The 19262-nt window shown below is 44.8% G+C and overlaps 1 protein-coding gene across 1 annotated transcript in view; it reads right to left on the bottom strand.

Moving 5' to 3' along the window:
• Nucleotides 1-19262, bottom strand: part of SIPA1L2 (signal induced proliferation associated 1 like 2) — a 94586-nt gene that overhangs the window by 58038 nt on the left and 17286 nt on the right. The window contains exons 5-7 of the mRNA XM_019665836.1: nucleotides 18008-18111; nucleotides 7744-7901; nucleotides 1388-1964 (exon numbers count right to left, since the gene is read on the bottom strand). Of these exons, the coding sequence (XP_019521381.1) occupies nucleotides 1388-1964; nucleotides 7744-7901; nucleotides 18008-18111 (839 nt within the window). The remainder of the gene's footprint in view (nucleotides 1-1387; nucleotides 1965-7743; nucleotides 7902-18007; nucleotides 18112-19262) is intronic.

Raw genomic sequence — 19262 nt, forward strand, 5'->3', positions numbered from 1 at the left:
AACCCCATTTCTGCTGCCATGGCCCTGCACCAACCCTGTACCATCCCTCGGCTCTCCGGGGTGTTGTCGCCAACATCTGTACAAGTCATCCTGGCACAGAACCTATTTCCTCAAATACAATCCATATACCAGGCATCTCAGTCACATCGGCAATGCAGTTGCTTTCTAGGAAAGTGGGAGGATGGGTCCGTGGGACAGAGCCTGTGGGACACGCATTTCAGGGGCAGGTGAAGTCGTACTTGTGTTGATTTTGGGGAGCATGGATTATGATGGCTCAGTGGGTCTCCTAAGAGAAGCATTTGCGACATCCCCAAAAGCACGAGGAGTCCTGAGAGTCCCCGGATAACTCAGTTCTCCAGACACATAAACTAGGCACATGCTTAACCATCCCCGGCTCCATTGAGGTTTGCGCACATACAGCCCATAATACTGCTGAACACACTGAGGCCTTTTCTTAGAAATAGTGTCTGCAAATAATGAAATGATTTCTTGGGCTAGCAGACACTGACTTGATAGTATTGTGTCTTGTACATCATTTCAAATAACAAAGGGGGCATTTATCTTTGGTGGGAGGAAAGGGGCAGGAAATGGGTATAATTTCTTCATTTTTCATGATCCATAATTGACTAAATCTTTTCTAATTGATGAAATACATGTCACCTTGGGGGAAGATGTAGACGTGAGAAATTCTTTTGTCAAAGCATGTTTTGTTCTTACGTTTTATTTGATTTATTCTTATAATCCTGTGGTACACACTCAAACTAATACCTGTATCTCCCTTTGTTAAAATTAGGAGCAGAAATATAACTGTTAAACCCATGGACATCACTTAAGAGTTTTGTTCTAAAGATAATATATTTTTTTAAATCTCTCTTATGACTTTTGTGTGTGTCTAACTTAATGGGTAATTCTGTAAAACCTTAAGGAACTGTGGCTGGAAAACCAAGAACACATTTAACCTGGCAGCTTGAATAAACTACCTGCATTTTAAGCAGGACAGAGCTGAAGCTACAAAGGGGACTCACCCACAGGGTCAAGGTCAAGTCTGTGCCCACTGAGCTCCCTGTGGGAGGCTGATCTGCCAGTCTCTACAAACAGCAGGACAGCTAGCCATTCTCCTGTTCCTTCAAATGCCATAAAAATATATCCTGATATTCCTTTTGAAAGCTGGCTTCACTTTCCCTTTCCAATCAATTTGTAAGGGGTGCTGGTGCACCATTCATGTACTCAGCAATGGCACAACATTTAAAATTCAGCACTGTAGCTTTAAGGCATCGTCATTCGTTCCCCAGGTGCCACAATCAAGGCGGAATCTCCTCAGTGGAAGCCACTATGAACCTGGGTCTGAAGACCGAAGGACAGTGGGAAATACAAAGCCTATACTTACTCCTAATCGCTGGACAATTTCCCTTATGTCTTCAGCACAGTTATCCACCGAGGACAGAAGGATGCACTCTCCTCTTTCGTAAAACACTTTGATGCTCATTAGTCCAGAGGTCCACCCAATGACGTCCCTGCAGGAACAGTTAAAGACCACGTTCTTGGAGTCCTTTTCAATCAGCATGATGAACTCGTTGGAAATCCCAAGCAGACATTCAATGTCAGCCGACTGGCCGAAGTCCCGTGCCACCACGTGCCACATGATGGCCCCCACACTGAACAGATGGGCGTCCTTCCTCGGCTTGACTTTCTCCTTTTTCTTGGCACCCAGTGTGATGAAGCTGAACTTCACAGAGGTGTCCACAGTGGCGGTTGTGACAAAGTTCTCCGCCAGATCCTTCAAGTACTCTTGCCTTGTCCGGGTGGCCATCGCTCGGAACTTCTCCGATTTGTGGGCTGCGTTTTCTGCATTGATTACTTTGGCTAAAAGGAAGTCCCGAAACACCGCTGACTTTGGGAAAGTTACGCCTTTGGGAATTGGTGGACCAAACGGTGGCACATCTTTTGATCTAGAAACTCCGACACTGAGGAAGCAAAAAAAAAAAGAAACAAGATGAGCTGTGATGCCGTAATATTTACTTTCAGAAATCTGACACACATCCACACTTCCAACTCAGTCATCTATTTTGTAGCTTCTTGTTATCCTAACTTCTGGATACCAAGTTTTGGTTTGTTTGTATTTAAAGAAAACTTTTCAAACTTCTTAGATGGTCGGGGGTGGGGGGTGTTATGGGGTTGAGTTATGTCCCCTCAAAATTTGTATAGTGCAGTCCTAACCCCCAGTGGCTGGGAACATGACTGCGTTTAAAGATAGGATCTTTAAAGCGATAAGTCAAAATGAGGCCATTAGGGTGGGCCCTCATCCAATCTAACTGGTGTTCTTATAAAATGAGATTAGGACACAAAGAGGCACCAGGGATGCCCATGAACAGAGGAAACGCCACGTGGGGACAGAGAAAGAGGATGGCCATCTATAAAGCAAGGAGAGAGGCCTCAGGACAAGCAAACCTGCCAGCATCTTGACCTTGGGCTTCCAGACTCCAGAACTGTAAGCAAGAAATGTCTGTTGTTTAAAGCACCATGTCTATAATCCTTTGTCATGGCCACCGAGCTAAGATGGGGGTAATAGATCCACAGCGGAATGGGATACGCTGAATTTCAGATGGTGCCAGGCTGGTCCCCTAACTCTGTGGCTGGTCATCGCCGAGAAGGACAGTGACACTCCCAACAGAAGTGAGGTTGGCCCCAGGGGCAAGGCCTTCACAGGTGCCGGACAAATGATCATACTTACAGCACCAGCATTTTCAAGGGTCTTTTTAAAGGAAATACTCACTTGATCATATTTGGAAAATCTAAATAAAAGTTTCATGAAAGTTTTAAGAGATTCCAGGGACTGAAAACAATTGAAGGTACAGTGATAGTAACAACCATCTTAATGTAGCAAAACAATAAGGCTCCCTTACATCAGACAGACGTTTCAGTTGTCTCATCCTTTTTGGAATAAGATCAATTATAGAGTTGAATAATAAATTAACAAATAAAAGACGAGTGAGTGAGTGAATGAATCCCACAGCATCTACAATATCTACTACCCAATTACTGAGTAGCTACTGCAGATCAAGAAACTGTACTAATCCACACCTGTCCACGCTGATATTTTCTTTTTCTTTTTTTGTTTAAGATTTTATTGGGGAATTGGGGGAGGGAAACAGCGTTGGGGAATCGGGAAATGGGAACAGACAAGTTGCTGTCATTTTTGTTCTTCAATCTAGTTGTGAAGGACGTCGCTTTACTGGCCCATGTTGGTTATTATCATTGTGTTCTTCCTGGGTGAGGCAGATCGGTCGCCGGGCCCTGGATGGCCACTCACGGCAGCTCTTGGCAGCTCACACCAGCTGCCAGCCACTTACGGTAGCTTTACAGCAGCCCACTGCAGCCCCACTGCAGCCTACGCTGTCACCGGTGACTCACAGCAGCCCAGCTCCAGGTCGAGCTGCTGTTCACCATCTTAGCTGTAGAGGGCAGTGTCACTGGCCCTCATGTGGGATCTGAGCCAGGGCCCTGCTGCTCAGAGCTGGCGTCCCAAACCAGCTCTTAACCAACATGCCACTCGGCTGGCCCGGGCTGATATTTTCTATGTCGGGATAAACAAAGGAAGCAATCTGGGCTTCAATTTCATCACTGCAGAGAGTCCTGGAAGAAGTGAGTTAAGGCCTGAAAACATTCTGTCCAAATCTGTTCTGTCAGGTAGGCATGCCTCTTCTGGAATGTGGTCGGTTAGACTCTAAATGGATTGCAGCCCCCGGACACCCCGCCTCTGCAGCAGAGTCAATCACTTCCGGGTCATTTCTGGGGAATGGCAGCACATGGGAAACAGGATGGGATCTCAGCCGGTATGAAAGGGGAAGAGAAGGATCGCCTCCCTTTGGGACAGATACACTGAACTCACCCATGTAAGGAGCACATGCACTAAACCACAGGGTCATGTGGGGACTGGACTTCTGTTCTTGAAAGAAAGGCCTATAAACGCTCTAGACAGAGTAGGAACGAATGTCCCTCATATGTCAGTGCCCGAGCACTGTCCCAAAGCCACCCATCTGTACTGGGACTGGTCCCAGCTCACCTGCTGCTTCTCCTCTACTCGATCCCTGAGCTCACGGCCTCTGCACAAGGGAGTCTGCCCTTCTAGTGCTGGGCATAACCCACTAGTGACCACTGTCCATGACCACCTCTCCTACATTTGGTTTTCTCTTCCAGGAAGAGGCAGATTCCTGGAAGGATTCTACCCACAGGGGGCCAAGGACGCCAAACCCCACCGGACCCCTCGCAGGGTTGCTTCTTTGCACTTAGCTCCGTGGACCTCAAGCTGCTGTCTGACTGCAGCTTGGAAGCACCCAGGCCAAAGCACCAGGAAAGCCCTTCATTCACTCTCAACATGCTCCCAGGCACCCTCACTGCGGGGTGGAGGGAAGTGTCTTTAAACAAGGCAATTCTTTTTGTCCCCAATTAGGGGCCCGAGTGTCTAACTGGATGTCCCCTCTACAAGGTATTAAATATGCCTGCTCGATAAACAGCAATTCTGTGCATCTCGGATTAAAGTTGTACAAGAAAAGCAGCAGAATTGAGGCATGTCTCTTCCATGATTACTGTGATGTGCTGCAGATGGGGGCCAATTAGAGGGCCTGCCTTACAAAATTTACAGAATCCCTAATTCTTTCAAGCAGAGCTGAGGTCAGAGGAATGCTGTTTTGCCAGATTCAGATAATTCCTAATGGGTGAAAATGAGAATGTGTTTCAGAATTTATTTCACCCAAATAACTTAGCATGTGTTGATGATTTAAATATAAGACCCCTCCCCTGGAAGCAACACCACCAAGACGAGCACTCTTTAATGTGTGAGTTAGAGGGCTGCAGGAAAGCACCGTGAGGAGAGGACTATGGAGGCTGGTGCTCGCGTGGGAATTCCAGCTGCACCAGCTCACAGAGACCCTGAGCTAGTTACTCAATCCCTCAGTGCCTCAGTTTCCTCATCTGTAAAATGGAGGTTAAAACAGTGCCATCCTCAAACGCCCACTTATGAGGATTAAACAAAAGAATGAATGTAAAGCGATTATTATCTAAACTGTTACCATTGTCACAAACAATTATTTTAATTGACTTAGCATTATCATCTAATTTTTATCAGGAGGGGCTGCATATTAAATTTTCTAAAATAGAAGTCATTACTTTCTACAGAGATTTCTTCGCTCTTAACCAGGAGTTATCTACCAAGCCCACATAGCGAGGAGTTTAGTCATCCAGTTCCTAAGGGATGTATTTTGCAACGAGTTTATCTTGGAAAGTATACGAACACATAAATCCTTTCAGTGAACCCCGCAGTGGCCACAATTATTAAAATTAAAAAAAACTTTACATAAAGAAACAGGCTATTAGTTAAGGCTGCTTTTGCAAATTTCAGCCTAAAATCACATTACATGGTGCTTTGGGAATGTCGCCTCCTCGTTTCCCGGTTCAAGGGACCCGGCTTTATTCCTGCATCTTGGGGGACTGTGGAGACTGCTGCTGTTGGTGGGGGCATCCCTTCCCTTTCCAGACATGCACACGTGAGGCAGCAGTTTTCATCAGAGGAGGTCATTGCCACCTACCAGCCCATCGGGACCAGACCCAGTGGCCTGGCAGGTCCCTGGCACCCAGGCTCACGGCCTCGACACTGGCACAAAGCTCACGAGCGAAGCAGCGCTCTGGGGTTTCCCTGAGCGGTGTGCCGCCATCCACTCTCCTTTAGAACATGTCCGTGGATCAAGACATAGCAATTTAGAAAACAGTAGACCTGGATTATATTTGATCATTTCCTTGGAAATTATTTTAATGAGTTTATTTTGCCACTGGTATGTTTTAGGGAACAGTATATAAGGTGTTTTTGGAAAACTTGGGCGCTGTAACCTTGGGCCGCTGTTCCACGGGACAGAGAACATACAGCTTGAGAAAATGTTATGGAATTGATTTGACTACAGGATTCCAGATGATTAGTATTGATTCGCTGAGGAAGGCTCATGAAGTTTTTAAGCATGATCAATATGGATGAGGCAGCTCCAAAAATCCGAAGCACTCTATTGACTTTACGACTGAGTGTCAATGGTAAACGATCATTTAGTGACAACAATGTGGCTTCTTAAAAACCAATGACTCCATCTCTGAACAATTTACACACGCTATCTCCCATCATAGGAAACATAACGCAATCCACTTTGTTTACAGGTAAGTCTATATCTATACCAATACGGGTTTCCAATACATCCCTCCCCAGTAACTTAATTAAAACCAGAAAACCTTAAAGAAATAAAAATACGTATTACTTATCTTTAAGATTTTGTGTGCTAATGAACCCCCTCATGATATAAGCATAAACCAAAAATAGAAAGTAATTAAGAATTCTTGATTTGACCTAAAAATAGCAGCCAATAAAATAAAACCAAATACAATATAGCCCCTAGGGTTAAGTTTCCAATCCATTAGCAAGGTTCATTTAAGATTATTCTTCATAATTACCATTCATCAGGTGAGATCTCAGAAGAATAAGTCAATTTACCATGTCTGCACCAACATCATCTATTTAAGCATAATATTGATACAGAATAGATATTATACTTTTTTCAAATATCATATTTGAAAGTAGTTCTGGGCAATCAGACCCAGACCAGCGGTCTGTAACTCACATGTGCAGAGGCCCGGGTGGGTTCCAGGCGATTGCATTAGATGCTGCCCAGTAGGGCCAGAGGATGGCTCCGTGTAACAAGCTGCCTGGGAGGCAGCATTCAGCGTAAGAACTACCGGTTTTTAGGCTGTGCCCTTCTGAGACGGGTGGGGCACATGATGTGGCGCACTGACTGGCTCCCTGCCTGTGGGAGGCTGTGCCCTGCAGTGCTCACAGGCTCCGCTCTCTCCCTCACACCCACACATATGCCTGAGCCCCGCCTGGGCCCCGCCAGCAATAAACTGGCAACTACCGTGTTAAGATTATAAAGGAAACAACCTTTGATGAGTGCCAGGGACTCTAAGGGGTGTTTTGCATAATTCCTGCTATTTATTCTTCATCACTATCCATTGAAGTGGGTACTATTATCCTCAAGTTTAAGAGAAGGCAACAAAGGCTCCAAAAAATAAATACTTCATACAAAGCACCATGATGAGTCGCAGAGCTGGGTTCAATCTCTGGCCAGAGACCCATTCTTTCCTGGACCCCACCACACGGCCCCCCTGCAGCAGCTATTCCCTAAGAAGAAGACAACTCTTTCTTTGGGGTAAAGAAGAAAAGCAGGCCACGTTGGAAACAGTCTCAGGGTTCGGGCACACCACGGCCTTTTGAAACCAGCAAAGCCAGGGTCAAGTCCTGGTTTCAGGGCCCTGTGGGGTGTTTGCAAGAGTTTGGACCAGAAGCAGTGTTTTGCCACCGAGATAATTACTTCTGCCAAAGCAACACTGAAATGGCCACATCGTCTACCTCAGAGGCTGCTAACAACTAAATTGTGATTCTGGCTCAGGCTGGAGGAGGTTTTTAAGGGGGAAATAGAGGAAATGTATAATTTATATGATTTTGAGCTGCTAGGTATTTCACTTTTTCAAAAGTGGGAAGAAGGCAATTATTTCTTATAGAAAGCATCTGAGGGCAGGCAGTGGGAAATATAATTAGAAAAAACTGATAATTACGGGGTTAGAAATAATAATTGGAAAACAAAAATGTTTGGGGAAAAATTCTGTTGAAATAGATCTGGGAGGACGAGAAAGCAGGGACTAGTGACTCACCTGTAACACACGTTTTCGGTGCAGGGATTATGCACTTTGACGATGACAAAGACGTGTTGGAAGTGGGACCGGATGTTTTTGGGAGTAAAAGGAAGTGCTCCAGGCTCTTGGAAGACAATGGTCACGATGTCATTTCCTATATGCCGTTTCCGCAGAAGCTGCAGTCAAGAAAGTGAACACACACATACAGAGTTACAAATAAGGTTTTCTGCAAAAACAAAATATGCAAATACATACAATTCACTTGTCTTTTAATTTAAAGAAGTTATTTGCAAAGCAGGGTCTTCTCTGGGAGGCAGTGCTGCCACTCGCGATACAGGAACGCAAACAGGCTTCCTCCAGGAGGCCCCGAAAGGGAAAGCCTAAGGAGCTAATCACCTCTTTCAACTTACGTTCTCCTCTCTTCTTTATCTTCCTACCCTAAAATCATAGCACATTAGAGCTCAGACTGCTGTCAGGAATTTTACAGTTTCGGCTCTTTAGCTTAAAAGGAGACAGAGTCCGAGAGACTCTGGGCTCAAAGCCCTGAGCTACTGCGCTGGGGCCTCGTTCTTGTCCTCCCACAGAAATATGCGTTTCTACAACAAAAATACAGAAGACTGTTATTTTGATAGCTAATATATTCAAACTAACCATAATTTGGTACTTTAAATGGAATTCAGAAACACAGAATTCCATCAGGTTAGTAGCTGGAAAACCCAAGAGTATGCAAGCTTAGAAATTATGAAGGTGGTGGGAGAGGAGGGGCCCCAGAGCATTTGAACACTGTTACTTTTGATGTTCCTTCTGCCAAGAGTGCCCGCTCCCAGCAAGCTTCTCCCAGATAACTCAGAGTCCTGCTTAGACATCACGGCACCTCAGAGAAACTTCCTCAGCAAGCCCCATCCGTGCTCCACTCACACACCCGGGCCCACTGCTATCACATTAGCCATTGCCCCTATTCTAACTGTGGCTTTCCTTCTCCTGCACCAGGTCATAATCATCATGAGGGCGGCGGGTGTGTCTTACTGACTGCTGGTTTCCTAGTCTCTAATGGCCCACCCAGGACATAGCAGACACCCAATACACATTGGCTCAGTGGATAAACCATGGGAACATATAATCACAGCCACACAACACTGGTGATGACACTGTGGCCGCCTCTGAACACATGCCGATGAATCCACATACAAGGCGCTCTGTGAGTTTATGCAGGGAAAGCATCTGCGCTCAGTGAGGCTGTGATCTTCAGTTTAAATAGGCACTGTCATCATTATACGAGCTGGTGATCATCTCAGGTAGTAAATCTCATTTTACTGGCAACAATGAAGACGACAAGCTTGCTCCCAAGTTTATTTGGCACCAGAACACACTTCACAGTGTGAAGAGCATTCAGTTCAACCTTTACAACCTTTTAAACCCAGATACCAAAGGGATTTCACCATCGCCCGAGACTTTTGATTAGGCATGTAAAAAGGGCGGGAAAATGGGAACCGAAATGTTCATTCTTCCAGAGTTCTCTTTATGCCTGTTAAACTGCTTGACTCATGTGTTGGAAAACTCCTATTGAACTCCTAGTGGTTAAAAGCTATAAGCACATGAAAATCATTTCACTGTCAGTGAAGTTTTGAGACATGTGCTACTATTAATACAAACCCAATGTGTCACCTGTAGTTTTAAAAATGTTTGCTAGACACCGAAGTGAAATGCGTCATATGGAAAACATCAGTAGCAAACTAGGTAGGTCATCCAGGCTGTGCTGCTATTTTCCCATACTATAGTAGACACAGAGGTTAACCACAACTAACATTCCATGTGAAGGCAAGAAAACGGAAGCAAAGGTTAGTACCTACAATAACATCCACAAACAAAGTAAAAATTGTAGCCTAAGATATGCTTCTTTCATTTCCCGATAACTGAAATACATGATTCATATGTACTGTAAGGGGACAAGGGACATTCAGGAACAAAGGAAAAGTTAAAACAAAAAATAACTAAAATGCCTAACATTGTGTTCAACATATCTGGTGAACACGGAACATAATAGCTTGCACTGAACTTGACTCAGTATCCTTGAAACACTGGAGTTCTCAGATTGACTAACAGAAGATGGAGCTCAGTGAGCTCTGCAGCCCCCTCCGGAGCGGTAAATGGGTCAGGGTGAACATCACTGGAACTTAGGGCTTTGTTACCACGGCTACTGCAACAGTGTATTGGACACTCTGCCATTTTCTCTTCCTCCTCAGGGAAGATGGGTCCCTGCTCCAGGAATTCACCACAGGAATATTTAAAGCACAAGAGCAACAAAACTCTAAGGCTAGTCACCTTGATGACATGTGAGACTGCTTGTGTCTCTGTCTAAGCACATTCTTTTGCTTTGCAAAATGGGCACAAAATGTTTTTAAAAGTCTAGTTAAACTATAGTCACAAAAAGCAGTTTGTACAAAAAATAAAGTGTACGGAGGGGAGGGGAACAAGGAAATTCATTAAGAGTAAAAGCAGAAGCTCTTTGTAGGAAAATAAAGTAAGAAAAACTAACACCTTGTCCATTAACAGGTTGCTTGAATTTAATTAGAGACTAAAGAAATCGAACATCTGGAGAGTTAACAGAAACATTATTCAGTGTTTTCTAAGATCTCAGCCAACATTAAATAAACTAGGTAATTTCTCGGCCTTCTTATTCAAAGGTCAATGTTTTCTTCAGTGGTTAGTTACATTTTTTTCTAACCGGTCAATGAAAGTCTGTATAATCAGAGTCTGAAAATGGAAGGGGAAAAGGTGTCAACCCATAAACAGATGCAGCCCAGCTCACCAGGGAGACGGGTTCCATTACCAGGCGCTCCAGGCACTATTTGTTTAGGGAACTAGGGAACCACACATACTAGGGCTAACTCTCTAGGTCCTGGAAGCTCATGGCACTTCCTCGGAGCCGGGAGAACCAACTCCGCGTCTTTAACTGCAAGAGTGAGTTAATAAATATTGCATTAGATGAATTTACATAGTCAATTCTATGAAATTTCCAGCACTTGATTCAAGCTGTGAAACAGGCATAAGCTCTTGTGAAGACAAGGAAAGTGAAAATGTGATTCTTCACCCAATTCCACGGCAAAAGGCATAGAGATGCTATAGAAACAGCAACCTGTGGGCTGGTTCTCAGTTCTGGAAACAGACGTCCGAGTGCCACAGGACCAGCTGTAAGTTGGTGCAACAGTCAAAGGCAGGTGGAAACAAAAGCTGTGTGGCAGCCACACTTGGATCAAAATGGCATCGAGGCGAACGAGGCAGATCTATGAACCACTCTGCGAATAGATTCATTTGTCAAATTCTTTTTTAAAAACCCAGCAAGATAGAAAGCAAAAGCAGCTGGCACCTCATTTGGGAGAGGAAGGCAGCAGGCTGTACAGCATGAAGGAGAGGCTGTCGGGATGGAGTTCAGAAGTTTCTAAGAGTCAGAGAAGAGGAAGCTTAATTTGAAACTGGAGAAGGCACATCTCCAGAGAACTACTTGTCTTAAGCCGCCAATATGTAAAGATCAGCATAACTACAAAGAGAAAACTGAGTCACTTAATGATTACAAGTTCTGAAATTCAGAGATGAGCTCAAAACTAAGCCAAAAATTAAATGTTCCCCCATAAAAAATACCAAACAAACAAAAAAGCCAATCACCAGTTCTGGACCTTTGTCCTTGGGTTGGAATCTGAAGTCCAGTCAGTAGGGACAGGGCTGCCGAAGGCTCCCCACACCTGACCCGTCGCCTACCCCCCCATGCCTCCAAAGCCACAGCCACCCTGTCCCTCCAACCTGCCAACTCGTTTCTGCCTCAGGCCCCTGGTGCTTGCTAACCCCTTTCTTGGGCTAGCTTCTCCTTCTTCCCAGACCTTCCTAATTTTGCAAGTGTGCACACACAACACACACACACACACACACACACACACACACACACAACATGCCCTTCATACACTCTATACTCAAGGCTGTACACCAGTGGTTAGAATTTCACTTTGATTTTTAAGAGATATCTAGAGTTGCCTGTGGAAAAACATGGAAAAAGTGAACACAGAATAGTAGTCTAAATAAGAAAGTGAGGGAAACCTACACTCATCACCCCTAAATAGTGTAATAATACCACACAGAAGACCTACATTTAGAGAAGGAAAGCCTTGCCCACTGCTCCCCACAAAGAAGTGAAAGCTGGGTACCCACTCTTCTCTCAGATCAGAAAACGGTCCTATCAAATTTAATTACAATTTCAAGAATTCATCACTGATTTATGATTTTTATATAACCAATATAAAATATTTAAAATATTTAATATTAAATACTATATATTTTGCCGATAGCAAGAGTAAATGTACAAACCAGTTAAGCAAGGCTGAATGTTGCAAATGGAGACACAAAAATAAACCAAGATGTGGATTTTTCATGATTTAATAACGAAGTGAAGGTAAGAACAGAATTATGAAGCTACAGGCCTTTCTGTTCTGACGCTGCACAATACCAGCCCTTACGCTAAGCAATAATTCTTGTTCTTAGGTTTAAGTGCACATTCCTATTTAGGGCCTGGGAGTAAAGAAAATCATGGGAAGCTGAATAAAAATTTTATTCTTCCAAAATATTGCAAGTGCAGTCAGGACCTGCTCGCACAGCACTTAAGGAGATAGATGCCTTCAGAACTGAACAGTTCCTTAGCAGTACCCACTAGGGACTTAGAAGTAAGTGCACAGTCCTTCTAAGGCAGGGGTCGACCATCCGTCTAAATTACATGGAGAAGGGGTTCCAGCCCAGCTCGAAGATAACAAGCTGTGCCCCTGTTAACTCTGGAGATATCAAGCCCACCACCAGGCTAGAACCAGCATTCTTCAGTGGAGTTTCAGAAAGCGAGAGGCTCAGCTTATTCCTTAGGAACCTCCATGGGATTCCAGTCCCCTTCCAACAGAGCAGCTCTAACTTCACACATTAGGAAAAAAGTTGACTACATGCCAGGCACCACGGTCCATTTATCTGTTCTATAGCCTCAGTTGAAAGGAAAAGTTTCTCTGCCAAGGTAAAGTCTGAAGCTCATTTGTGGAGTTCTCTCCCCTGACCACACCCCATGATTGCTTCACTATGACTTGTCTACCGAACAGGCAGGAGGGACACATGGGGAGACAGCTCTGGGACAGGGGACCGACTGGCAAACAGGCCCAGAACACTGCGGGGCACCTGGATCGAGAGCACTCAAGGGGGTCCTTCCGGTCACTCCCAGGTCTGGCTCGGGCTTCTTTGTAAGGGTCAGATGTTCACTGTGGTGAACTTTCTACAGGGCTTTAATACATCTTGGAATCAGCTTTCAGCTTGATTTATTACAAGAACAAACACAAGAAATTGTATCTGATGTGGATGAGTCTGGACCCGTTAAATAATCCAAATACCGTGGTGCTCATGAGGCCAAAGAACAGGCACCATTCACGTGTGGCGTCCCATGGACTCACAATGCAGTCAGGAACCTAACTGGTCATTTCAGACATCCATCTATGCCCTCAGCATTAACGTCACAGGTGGGCCCGGGGTGGGGTGAGTGAGAGATGTGGGAGGAGTCAGAACAACCTGTGACAAGTCTGGAAAGTACATGCCCCAAGGTTGCACAGTGGCATCATTTATCTACAAACAGAATATTCTAATGATAACTCATATGAGCAAAATATTAAACATCAAAGTAAAAGTAATTTTCTAAAATTATTGATAAATTAGTCCCTTACTTTCTTAACAATTCAGGCCTTAGCTTTTCATACTAGGTTTTTAGGATTGGGAACAAGAAAATGAAAGGCAAATTAGGTCATCTAAAGTACTCATGCTTTAGATCTAATAAATTATAAAATAATAATACCAACTAAAATTCACTGAGCACACTGTGCTAGGCATTATTTTGAGTGCTTTACATGCAGTAATTCAGCTAATTCTACCTGCCATCCAAGGAAGGCATAACAATTCATTAACACGTGTTTATAGGCTGCTTACCCTGTTTTGGGGACTGTTCTATGTGCACAGGGACACCTCAGCACAGAAAAGAGGTAAGTCTGTCTTCAGGGTTAAGGAAAACTAAAGCACAGAAAACTCTGCCCAAGGTCACAACACTAGCAGCTGGGATGCAAACCCGGACGAGTGCTCCTGGATTGCTATAGCAGCTACATCCTTCTGCAGAAGCATTTCAACCAGAAGAAGGAAGCCTCAAGGAAGAACCTAGAACCACAGAATCCTAACACTAAGAGAACGATGTTGCATCATCTAGTCCAAATATATGCATGTGTCACATCCCTCATTTCCAAACCCATGGAAGATATCCCCGAAACACAGCACTCTTTCCCTCTGAGCCTGTGTGCTACCCTAGAGTCCTTCTCAGCCCAGCAGTCCGAGCAGCCCTGGTCAGCCATCCCAACCATGTCCAGTATCTGGGGACAACCACATGGGTCCATTATATAATTATCAAGTTGTTTTTTTTTTTAAGATTTTATTGGGGAATTGGGGGAGGGCAAAAGTTTTGGGGAATCGGGGAAGGAACAGAAAAGTTACTGTCCTTTTGTTCTTCAGTCTAGTGGTGGAGGATGTTGCTTCACTGGCCCATGTTGGTATTGTGATCATTGCGCTCTTCCCAGCTAAGGCAGATCGGTCACCAGCCATTGGACGGCCACTCACAATGGCTCATGGCAGCTCACGCCAGCTGCCGGCTGCTCACACTGGCTGCCAGCCACTCACGGTAGCTCACAGGCAGCCCACTGCAGTCCCACTGCAGCCTACGCAGTTGCTGGTGACTCATGGCAGCCCAGCTCCAGGTAGAGCTGTTGTTCACCATCTTAGTTGTACAGCGCAGAGTCACCGGCCCATGTGGGATCCAAATCGGCGGCCCTGCTGCTCAGAGCTCGCGTTCCCAAGCCAACTCTTAACCAATGAGCCACTCGGCCAGCCCTTATCAAGTTTCTTGAGAGACAAAGAACCCTACCCAAGGCCACGGGCAAGCGACTGACTGCAGTAAACTGAGGACGAGAGTCTACTAACTCGCCTCCCACTCTTCACGCATCTGCTCTATATTAGGACACCTTGCCCACCTGGGGTGCTTCATATACAGTAGTTCTCCCCTGCCCCCATACCTGCAGTTTTGCTGTCTGTGGTTTCAGTTACCCACAATCAACCACGGTCTGAAAATATTAAATGGAAAAGTCCAGAATAAACAACTCATAAGCTTTTAATTGTGCCTGTTCTGAGTAGCATGATGAAATCTCACGCTGTCCCATTCTTTCCACCCGGGACGTGACTCATCCCTTTGTCCAGCGTCTCCACTCTGTACCGACAGGACAATAAGGTTCTGAGAGAGACAGACCATGTCCACATAACTTCTATTACAGTACATTGTAATAACTGTTCTATTTTATTATGTACTGTTGATCTCTTCCTGGGCCGAACTTATTATATAAACTTTATCATAGGTACAGGTACAGAAAAATCATAGTCTGTAGAGGGCTTAGTGCCACCCACGGTTTTCAGGCATCCACTGGGGGTCTTTGGAACGCGTTCCGTGGATGAGGAGGGACTGATGTATAGATTTCCCAGAGAACCACATACAAGATCATATACATTCCACATACAGTAAGAGAAATGAAAAGAGCAACCCAAACAGTTTCTACAGCTTCCCACCTCTACTTCATCAGCATAACTTACTTTATGTCATGGATTCTCACCTGAGTTAAAAAAAAAAAAGGTAACCAAATAAGTCTTTAGGCTACAGAGTTTGTAACGTTAATCTCAATGTACAGGGATTTTTTTTTTTTAAATCTCCCATTTGGGGAGTTTAAAACACCCATCCTCCCCACTCCCCATTCCCCATTCTCCATACACATTTTTGTGTATAGGACTTTTCAAGGACAAGTTTCAGTGAAAAAAAAAGACAGATACAGAAAACTCATAAACCCACACATTTTAATTACTGTGCAACAACAAGAGTGTGGGGAAGCCAGTCTGGGTTCTGGTAGCAGTCAAGTCAAGCAGACTTCAAAATTCCAGAGGCTGCCATGTGAGAAACGACGGGCCGATCTGTTTGGAGTCCAAGGACTCAGGTAAGTAGGGACTGGAGGACTTGTAATTGACACACTGACCACTGAGGTCCGAGGCACTGGCTTCCTCTCTGCAAACGGGCTGACAGGTGGCCCAGGGCTGAGTGAGCCCTGGCCAAGCACAACTCACACAGAGTTCAACACTGCACGACTCCTGAGCATCTGGGGACCAGCGCAGCGTCCACAGTGAGCTCGTTACCATCTAGTGAATCTACTGGACAGTATTCAAACTAAATTGTTTAGAGCCATAAGTCCTTTAAGTTAAAACATATAAATAAGTACATGTGATCTGGTAACTAAGTTCATCTCATAACAACATACAGATATGTGATCGAAAGATCCATGCTCTGCAGCGAGTGGGAGGAACTCTGATTACTAGAAAACACTGTAGAACACTCAGAGGGCATAATGGATGAGGTTAATTATTAGATAGAAAATGGCAAGAAAATCTACCCAGCAATCACCATGGAAGAAAAACGGGACAGGAGCTAGGCCAGCCGAGTGACGCGTTGGTTAGGAGTTGGCTTGAGATGCCAGCTCTGAGCAGCAGGGGTCCAGTTCAGATCCCACATGAGGGCCAGTGACACTGTGCCCTCCACAGCTAAGATAGTGAACAAAAGCTCAACCTGGAGCTGGGCTGCCCTGAGTCGTTGGCAGCGGCATAGGTTGCAGTGGGGCTGCAGTGGGCTCCTGTAAGCTACGGTGAGTGGCTGGCAGCCAGCGTGAGCTTTCGTGAGCTGCCGTGAGCCGCTGTGAGCGGTCGTCCAATGGCCGGCAAGCAACTGCCTCAGCCAGGAAAAGCACAATGATAATACCAACTTGGGCCACTGAAGCGACGTCCTCCACAACTAGGCTGAAGAACAAAAGGACAGCAACTTGTCTGTTCCTCTTCCCTGATTCCCCAATGCTTTTGCCCTCTCCCAATTCCCCAATAAAATCTTAAAAAAATAATAAAATAAAATAAAAAAGGGACAGGAGCTGCCCTGAGGTGAAGAGCCAGCTGGGAAACAGGGGTCCACTTTCCCAGCCTCGCTATGGGCTCTCAGGTGGTTCCCACTGCTAGTGACTGCGACAAGGCAAGGGCCGCTTCTTGAGAAAATGTATACTTTGACTGCCACCACTGAATTTTATAAGCATTTAAGAAAAAAAAATTCTATGCAACAATTAAGTTTCATTCATTCAACAAATACTTAAGGAGCAAGGGGTCCTTGGCACTTCAATATATTTAGGGCAAAGGGGAGCAGTTAAGTGACATCAGAACTAGTTTCCGAGCATGAAAACAAGCTTTGTTTTAACTGCTGAATTAACCCAAATAGAATCAAACCCCTAAAATTAAGTCATACCATGAAAGCATTTAAGGTCCTTTCTTATAGTATTCTCTGTAACTAAGTTATCCATCCACATGCAGAAACCTAAGTTCATGTTGCAGAGTTGGCCTTTTTTATAATTAACACAGTTGACACTAGTTTCCCCTGAGATTTTACCTATTGAGCAATAACAATGAATGTGGAAGAGTTTCTAAGTTTTATAAGGAAAAAGTGCAATGAAATGTGTGCAGTAATACTCCCTTTAAAGCCCAAATACTTCCAAATGATTCAAGAGTCACAGATCACCATGGACCGGCCGAGTGGCGCGATGGTTAAGAACTGGCTTGGGATGCCAGAGGGCCCCGGTTCGGATCCCACATATGAGGGCCAGTGACACTGCCCTCCACAGCTAAGATGCTGAACAACAGCTCGACCTGGAGCCGGGCTGCCGTCAGTCGCCAGTGACGGCGTAGGCTGCAGCCCCTGTGGCAGTGGGTTGCCATGGGCTACTGTGTGTAGCCAGCAGCCAGCGTGAGCGGCCAGCAGCCGCAGTGAGCGGCCGTCCAGAAGCCGGCAACTGATCTGCCTCACCCGGGAAGAGCACAATGATGGCGCCAACTTGGGCCAGTGAAGCAACGTCCTCCACAACTAGACTGAAGAACAAAAAAACAACAGCAACTTGTCTGTTCCCCTTCCCCCAATTCCCCAGCACTGTTCCCATCCCCCCAATACCCCAATAAAAAATCTTTAAAAAAAAAAAGAGTCAAAGATCACCAATGCCTTTCAAGAGAAAATATCCAACGGTTCTTTGCAAACCCTACAAGCGTGAACCACCCCCGCAGGCTGCCCAGCGGTGGCCTGCCGTGCGGAGGGGAGAGCCAGGGGCCTGCCTACCTGCTGTCTGTTGCTGGGCATGTGGGGCAGCATGGTGGACACGTGGAACATGAGCTCGTAGTCTTTGTATGTGGTGTACAGGGAATGGGTTCCTGTAGAGTCCCCTAGAGACAAAGACCGATCACAAAACAAGTTAGGCAACTGCAAAATTAGCAATTTAACAGTGTAACATTCTCACAAAAAGGAATTCCATTAGAAAAACAAACACCTCAACTATAAACAACCAGTGTCTTGATGCTCACCCTGCATCCTCACTATGTGCTTTTTCTACCACTTTCCAACCCACATCTGGGGACTGACAGGGTAGTTTTCTCCTTATCTGAGTTCATGCCCCCTACCGCTCCCGCCACACACCTTCTACATCCTGGCCTTTGTGGCACTGACAGGGATGACCCACAGTGCATGAGGGGCTTCTGCAGGATGGGACAGGTGAGCAGAGGACAGAAGCTGCAGCTGGGGCGGGTGCAGGTCTGGGTGTAATCATTGAAGGATATGAACTAACCAGCACTTTGTTCCCATCCTTGTAAGTGTGTGTGTGTGTTTATAGTGAGTTCTTGTTAGAACCCAGAAAAATGAAACAGGATTGGCTAAATATGGAAATGAGAACAAAAAATGTTTCTCTCCCTAAATGATGCAACTGATTTTCTTCTCTTTTTAACAGGCAAAGCAATGACACGGCCGCATGATTAAGACTATGAAGAATGAGTGGGCTCTCTTACTGTATATCATGCACTGATACACATTAAAACGATGACATCTGAACCCTGTTAATCATACAGCGATTCATCTTTTGAAAAGCAGAATGATTATTTGCAAATTCAAAAGCCATCTGTATTATCAATAGATTACCTCAAACTGAGAGGGTCAGACGCCCAAATGGATACGGTGGCTATAAAATATTTAAATAATTTTAGGATATAGTTTTGGACCACTTTGCATATATTGGGCTGTCGGAAAAGTCATGATGTATTTTTTCTGTTTTTCATTGCAAAAATGAGTCATGACTTTTCCGACAACCCAATAAAGACAAAAGATAAATATAAATTAAGATGTAAACAGAATTCTAGACTGCCTTTCTCAATCCTTGACCTATCTATAGGTTTATTTTTCTACCTTTTAAGCCACAAGAAACAATGCTGTTCAACATCATTTAAAACAAAGTGTATTCCATAGTATCTGTTGGGTAAACTCTAAGTAGTCATCTTCGGTTAACCTTTTTTTAATCTAAGAATTTAAACTTTTACCTTACAAACAT

This window comes from Hipposideros armiger, unplaced genomic scaffold (genome assembly GCF_001890085.2).
Source record: "Hipposideros armiger isolate ML-2016 unplaced genomic scaffold, ASM189008v1 scaffold_454, whole genome shotgun sequence".
NCBI classification, from domain to species: Eukaryota; Metazoa; Chordata; class Mammalia; order Chiroptera; family Hipposideridae; genus Hipposideros; species Hipposideros armiger.